Source organism: Nicotiana attenuata, unplaced genomic scaffold, assembly GCF_001879085.1.
Source record: "Nicotiana attenuata strain UT unplaced genomic scaffold, NIATTr2, whole genome shotgun sequence".
NCBI lineage: Eukaryota > Viridiplantae > Streptophyta > Magnoliopsida > Solanales > Solanaceae > Nicotiana > Nicotiana attenuata.
This window is the reverse complement of record NW_017678308.1, coordinates 2,397-10,211: the sequence shown is the minus strand read 5'-3', so window position 1 is coordinate 10,211 and position 7,815 is coordinate 2,397. Positions and strand designations below refer to the sequence as shown.

Below are 7,815 nucleotides of genomic sequence, written 5' to 3'. Positions count from 1 at the left end.
CATGTGTCCATGCTTCGGAAGTATCACGGCGATCCATCCCACGTGTTAGATTTCAGCACTGTCCAGTTGGACAAGGACTTGTCTTATGAGAAGGAGTCGGTAGCTATTCTAGACCAGCAGATTCGTCAATTGAGGTCAAAGAGTTTTCCGTCTATTCGTGTTCAGTGGAGAGGTCAGCCTCCTGAGGCATCGACCTGGGAGTCCGAGTCCGATATGCGAAACCGTTATCCTCATCTTTTCCCCGACTCAGGTACTTCCTTCTTCTGTCCGTTCGAGGATGAACGGTTGTTTTAGAGGTGGAGAATGTGATGATCACTTTCTTTAAATTGAATTCTGTGTTTTCGAGGCCTTGAAAACCTCATTTATCATCACCTCGATTTGCATGCGCAGTCCGGGCGCGTAGCCGGAAAGCTTAAATATGATAATCTGTGAAAAATGGTAAAATTTGGTTATAAAATGAGTTAATTTGACTTCGGTCAATGTTTTGGGTAAACGGACCTGACCTGTGATTCGGCGATCCCGGGGGGTCCGTAGGAAAATATGGGACTTGGGCGTATGCCCGAATCGAATTCCGAGTCCGAAACCGAGAAATGAATTTTTTAAAGAAAATTGCTTTCTGGAATTGTTTAAAGTATTTTGAAATGAAATTTGCTTAGAACATGATGTATCGGGCCCATATTTTGGTTCGGCGCCCGGTACAGGTCTTATATATGATTTAGGATAACTCTGTGAAGTTTGGTAAGAAACGGAGTCCGTTTGACGTGATTCGGACCTTAATTTGCAAAATGATGTTTAAAGAAAGTTTTGAGAAAATTTCATTGATCTTGAGGTTTAATTTGATGTTCATGATGTCATTTTGATGAATTTGATTACACGAACAAGTCCGTAGGATATTTTTGAGATTTTGTGTGCACTTGGTTTGGAGTTCCGAGGGGCTTGGGTGAGTTTCGAGTAGGTTATGGGATATTTTAGGCTTAAAATCAGAGCTGTTGCAGAATCAGGGAAGTGGAAGGCCTCTAAACAGGCCAGTGCGGTCCGCACGATATGGACTGCTGCCCGCGTAAGGGGCCTGTGCGGCCGCACTAGTTTTGTGTGGTCCGCGGTGAAGAGTATTCACTCGTCCGACCCTATATCTTTTGATCTACAAGGAATTTTGAGATGATTCAAAAACGAAAGTTGTAGCCCTTCGTGTCTATTTTCCAGAAAGGCAAAGAAATCACAATTTGGACGTCTGTAGTGAAAGTTATGGCCAAAATACTAAGACCTGTCACTGCAGAACCCAGGGAAGCCTGTGCGGCCGCAGCTGATTTGTGCGGTCCGCCACAGGACATCTGAGGGCAGTTATTTTAGACGGGATTTTCAGTTATTTTTCATTTTTCAAAACCCAAAAAATGTAAGAGGCGATTTTTTCAAACAACCTTTCATCTCCAAATCAATTGTAAGTCGTTTCTAACAATTTTCTTCAATCATAACATCTTTAACATGATTTCAACTTCAAATCAATGATTTTCATGGGGGAAATTGGGTATTTTGGGTAGAACTAGTTTTTCAAAAAAAAAAAATGGGTTTGGACCTCGATTTGAGGTCCGATTTCAAAACAAATTATATTTTGGTTCGTTGGGGGAATGGGTAATCGGGTTTTGGTTCGAACCTCGGTTTGACCACGTGGGCCGGGGGCGATTTTTGACTTTTGGGTAAAACTTTGGAAAACTCATTTCATGCATTCAAATTGATATCATTTAGCGTTCATTAATGTAATTAAGTAACTTGTATTAAGTAACTTGTGCTAGATACCGAGCGAATGGCGGGGAATCAAGGGGTAAAGCTATAATTAACATGAGTTTGTTATTCGAGGCATTGAGTAATGTCCAGTCTAACCTTAGCTTGAGGATTAGGAGTTGTGTCCTATTTGCTAATTGCTTCTTGTTGAGTACGAACATTAGGCATGGTGACGAGTATCAATTACGTTGGTGTCAAGCATGACCGTGCGTCTTGAGTTGATAGTTTGTGTTCTTAAATGTTACTACGGATGTTATAATTGATGATTCTCGATATTGAGCAAAGATTTAGTTTATTTTCGTGGATTTATTTATGATTGAGTGTTGGTACTAATTGAGCTGAAGTAGGAGTTGAGTTAGGATTGGTTATAGCTGATCTCCCTTGCCGGGATCTTTGTCCTTGATATTGTTGATCCCTTTGCTGGGAAGTTATTATATTGTTTTTGTTTCCCTTGCGGGAAGTTTTATATTGCTTTGTTCCCTTCGCCGGGATTTGCCTTGTGATGTGTTGGCTTGTAAATGGGATCGGGTGGTACGCCTACCACCGAGATATATAAAATGGACGGGTGGTACGCCTACCACAAGATATAATAAAATGGGACCGGGTGTTACGCCTACCACGAGATATGATGAAATGGGATCGGGTGGTACGCCTACCACGAGATATGATGAAATAGGATCGGGTGGTACGCCTACCACGAGATGTAATGAAATGGGAGCGGGTGGTACGCCTACCACAAGATATGAGAAATGGGATCGAGTTGCATGCCTGCAACGAGATGTGGACCGAGAGTAAATCTGCCTTTATTTTTCATTATCCTTGTTAGAAGTGAAATTTTGGTTTCTTGATAATTCTCTTGAGATTCTGTTTTATCTATTATTCCTCGGAGCATGTTTCCCCTTCCCAGCTTTAATTGTTTGTTCTAGTTTATTTTTTCGCTATATATATATATATATATATATATATATATATATATATATATATATATATATATATATATATATATATATATATATATATGCACAAGTTTATCTGGAGTCTGGTCCTAGCCTCGTCACTACCTCGCCGGGGTTAGGCCAGACACTTACCAGCACATGGGGTCGGTTGTGCTGATGCTACACTCTGCACTCTGTGCAGATATCGGAGCAGTACTGGGACAGCAGCAGTAGCTTGGGAGCCAGCCTTCAATCCAGAGATCCCGAGGTAGTCCTGCAGGCGTCCGCAGGCCGGGCGTCTCTTCTATCTACTATTATGTTCTGTTATCATTTGTATCCGAGACAGACTGAGTTTCTTTCTTTCAAACATTTGTATGTAGTAATCATAGACAGTCCGTGAATGTTGTGACACCGGTTTCTGGGTAGAGACATGTGTTGGCTTTTCGTATCGTTTTTGGTATTATGTTTATCTAAGCCTTCCGCTTAAATCTATCTTTCGCTATTATTTAAATGTTGATCACCTGTTATTACAAGTAGTTAAAAGTGAAAAGGTTGAAGATTTCTAAATTTCGTGGCTTGCCTAGCTTCTACGAGTAGGCGCCATCACAACTCCCGAGGGTGGGAAATCCGGATCGTGACACTTCCGAAATTGATTGAATTCCAGCGAAGCAGTTCATATGCTAATTCTTTCAAGCCATATATTTTCAATATTTGACACACCAAGATTCCTCAATTAGTTACAAATCACGGGGTCAAGCAGATATATAGATTTTGATTTAATGTAACAATATATCTTTAGTGTAATATCATATTTTTTTTCCTTTCAATTTTTTGCTCTCTATACGAGCATCATACACAACTCCAAGAAAGTGTCTGTTTAAGGCTTCAAGAGGGGACTGCCTTCCTTGATCAACACAAATACACTGCCTCCATCTCCTCTGGAAATCCTAAGCTCATCATCCAGGTAAGTTGTCAGCAGCCATGATTGTGCATTGCTGTTGGAAATAGGAATCTTAATTGGTGGTTGACTGGAAATGGACTTGGCTACTGAAGAAGCTGTGTCCTGGACTGAATTAATCAAGCCTTTGAAAGGGCTTAGATCAATTTTTTGTCCCAAGAATTCGACGTTCTCAGGCAGCTCAATAGAGTCTGTCAACTGGGGTGTTCCAATTATGCCTTCATCAACTTTAATCTGAACCACAAAACACAGTATAACATGAGACTAAAATGATGAATAAATACAAGGAATGATGAACTAGACTATGAAAATGCAGAAGAAGATAATGACCTGGACACGCTTAGGACTTCTGACTTCGAATTTGGCGTTGGTAGTAATGGAAGTTGTAGCTAAAGGTCCAGCAAAGACGACACAGTTCTGAACAGCAAAAGTCTCAGAATCGATGGTCTGGGAAATCTCCTCGACGCGAACCAGAGGCAGTGTGCCCCTTGACAACAAGGGGAACAGACCAGAAAAAGATGTGTACCTGCAGTGTTCCAGTAAACAATTCCAAGTGTTCATACCAACAAGCGCGAGTATATTACATTTACAATGAAGCAAGAACGTCTAACATTCTTAGTGCACTAAAGAATGTCCTTGTTTTCATCAAAAGATGATGATTAGCTAAAAATCAACAAGCCAGCAGTGATGGTGGTGAAAAGATGCCACCCTAAGAAAGTGATTCTCAAAGAAAATTAGTCTCTTCACATCAAATTATTATAATCTCCTTCAACTTTGCTGCATCTCAAAAACACTCCAAAATTAGGGGTGGATGTATGTTTGATGTATGGTCATGGCATCATATATGGATGCAGTAATATCGTTAATGTGTATATTTAGCCGTGATATTTAGCACCCATAAATTTAAAACTTTTATGTAACCTTTATCGAACACGGCAGTGAAGGGATATCACTAAAATCCTGATATGTATTACGGATGCTTCTAGTTTTCCGGTGGACAAAGCATCCCCGCATTCACGCTGGGTCTAGGGAAGGGCCACACCCACGCAGGCAGTCTTCCATGGCTCGAAACCGTGACCTATAGGTCAAGCGGAGACAACTAGACCATTTCTCCGAGGCTCCCCTTCCGGATACTTCTAGTTTTCAAGGTACCAAAACCTTATATTATCTTTCCTTTGTGTTCCAGATAGGCAGGAGTGTTATTTAACAAAAGAATCCGATTGCTTAAAGCACAATAATCAACACACACAATATGTAATAACTAAAAAAAAATTGCAAGCTGGTGAAACAGTTAGTCATATGAGTCAATCCTTACTACTCGTACTTAAGTAGTTCATCCAAAAGATTTATCAGCCTTAAACTACCCCTCCTTCAAGTAAGTAAGAATTTTTTATAAAATCAAAAGTTGACTAAAAAAAGAATCTCAGTTTTTCCAAAGAATAACAGCATCCAGCTTAGTAAAGAGAAAAATAAATTAATTTTTGGTATAAATTCGGAACATTAATTCCTTTCTTTCTGACAAAATTGTAGTTTGAGAAAGAAAACATACGTTGATTTCACACACAGCAATAAATAAATGAAAAAAATTACTCGTATTTTTCATAGTGCAGGTGAAAAGCACAACTTACGTAAGAATCCATTTGCCATTGAGAAGAGGCAACGCCTCGGTAGGAGCAGGAGTTGGGTTCATGGATTCAAGCTTAGTGATGAGTTCAACGATCTCAGCCCTAGTTTCACTGCTAGCACACAAACCCCTATTGGTTCCATAAAATGAATCCACCAATTGTTTCTTCAGCAGCTCAATTTCAGTCGGCTCCTTCTTTGGTGGTTCTTCCTCTGCTACCGCTACTCCTCCTACACTTGGCTTTATTTGCTCCACCTCTGGACCCCACTCGTCTTCATTGTCAAAGTTCTTGGCTTGTGCTGTGAATTTTGGTTTTGGATTTGTGAATTCTTTGACTGAAATTGATGGGAAATTTGTGGAGGTGAGGGGCAAAGTTGAGATTTTTGAGGTGGGTTTTGAAAATTGGGATGTAATCTGAAGAGTTTTGCAATGAATTTGATTTAGAGAAGAGATGGAAGCCATTATTTTGAGGAAAATTGAGAGAACAAATGAGTGATGTAAACAGGGGAAGGTCGATGGGGAAGTGTTTGTTACATTTGCTACTGTGTGATCCGGTTTATATGAGCCTGGGGCCTTTGGTAATGCTGTTGTGAAAAGACTTATCTGCCCTTATTAAATAACCATTTTTTTTGTTTTACACTTTTTCAGTCGGTACAAAATTAGTTGAGATCTTTTTGTTTTTTACTTTGATATCTTTTTTTTTGTCGAAAAAAAAGGAAGAAGATATCTTGTTCGTAAATATTACTTAAGAATATTGTGTAAATTTAGATTAATATGAGAGTTTTAGTATTACTTCAGAAGATTAATTGACATCTTGTTCGTAAATATTACTTAAGAAATTTTAGATTAAATTTTTTTTTTTGTAACTAAATTATTTTATTCATTACCACGAAGAGAATTACAAAACTGTAGCTAGACCATATCTCAATCTGCTGCTACCTCTAAACAATCACAGAACCTCTCACTAATTTTTTGAAATTTTACGAAGGACGAACTTACTTGGTACTTAACATGCAAATAGTGGCGGATCAAGAATTTTCATTACGGGTATCAATATATAAAATAATTAGATACAACGGAAAGTAAAGGAGAGTTAATGTATAGTAAATATACATAAAATAAAATAAAAAATTCTAGCAAAATAGTGTAATATTCCGACGAAGGGGTGTCGCTTGCTTCAATGTGGCTCGCCCAGTGCGTGCAAACCAAATTTGGTAAATCTAAAATTAAGAGTCAATATTAAATAACTAAAAGCACATTTTTATAATATAAACCTTTAAAATAATTATTCCTTCGTTCCAATTTACGAAATATTTTGAGACTCAAACTTCTTAATTTTGACGATGAATTCGAACATAGAACTTATATGTTTTCTGAAATAAAATTACATATTTTAAAATTAAATAAAAAGTACAATAAACCATATTAATTAACAATTTAATTATTGAAAGACATATGAAAAATAACAGTTAAAAAAAAATTACATCGCATAAATTGGGATAAATGAAGTACTTTATATGTTATACTTTCACGTCTCATTATAAGATCAAGAGTTTACATTTGTTTCTTTTATTGATGGAGAACTCATACTCTGAATTGATTCTGATAATATTTACATTTTATCCAATCATGATTATAATTTCTTTATGAAAAAATATTAGTATATGCATTTATTAGTTTGATATGATTGTGATTTTTCCTATATAATATTCTGAATCTCTGATATTATCAAGCTGGATATTTTAGGGATTTCCCTCGGTGATGAATTGATAGTTAGACACGTAACTGTGCTTTTATAGAGTCAGATGAAAACAGCTTTATGTGTATCTGGCGGAAATATGAGCATGAAAAAAAACAAGAAAACCGACGTGAGTAAGAGAGGGAAATTTTGTCAAATTGCAGTAAACCAAAAATTGATGTCCAACCAAAAAAAGCACTAGAAGTTTCTCTTCTTGTATTTTCCTCTCCTTTATTTTCTTGACTTCAATAATTTATTTTACTTTCATTTCTCTCTATTTGGCTTTGTTCTTATTCTTTTTTTGTTATTGTTTTATTTATCCCATAAAGTTAGATATTTTAAGTGGCGGAGAAAATGAATTGCACAGGATATTTTAGCTCATGTGATGGCCGAAAATCTTTTTATTTTTTTGGTCATAAGCCGAAAATCTTAGTAATAGTATGATAGGATTTAAGAGTATAACTTTTCTCCTAATATGAATGCAAACGCATACATATCAATATAGAGTTTAAATAACATAATGAGTGCGTAAAATTTACATTATTAATTATTAATGTAAAGTAACTGGTTATAAGAGTGATTATTTTTTTTATACGAGAAGCTATCTATTCTTGTTGCTAGGTTAACAATAGCATGTTTGGTCAAGCTTCTCCCCAGATGTGAAATTACAAGTAAGTACAGTTGAAAAATAAGATGTAGAAAAATAAATAAATATTCTTCAAGCTGAGGGGCGGATCTCTCGCTCTCTTTAAGGAGATTCAAGCCCACTGCGGTAGCATCT

The 7,815-nt window shown here is 37.1% G+C and overlaps 1 protein-coding gene across 1 annotated transcript; it reads right to left on the bottom strand.

The window, feature by feature from the left end:
• Window positions 1-3,386: 3,386 nt before the first annotated feature.
• Window positions 3,387-5,876, bottom strand: LOC109221586 (light-induced protein, chloroplastic). Its single transcript, XM_019386059.1, has 3 exons — window positions 5,301-5,876; window positions 4,003-4,198; window positions 3,387-3,906 (listed from the first exon to the last, which is right to left on the bottom strand). The coding sequence occupies exons 1-3, from the start codon at window positions 5,756-5,758 to the stop codon at window positions 3,592-3,594; spliced, it is 969 nt and encodes a 322-aa protein (XP_019241604.1). The 5' UTR covers window positions 5,759-5,876; the 3' UTR covers window positions 3,387-3,591.
• Between the last annotated feature and the right edge of the window lie 1,939 nt (window positions 5,877-7,815).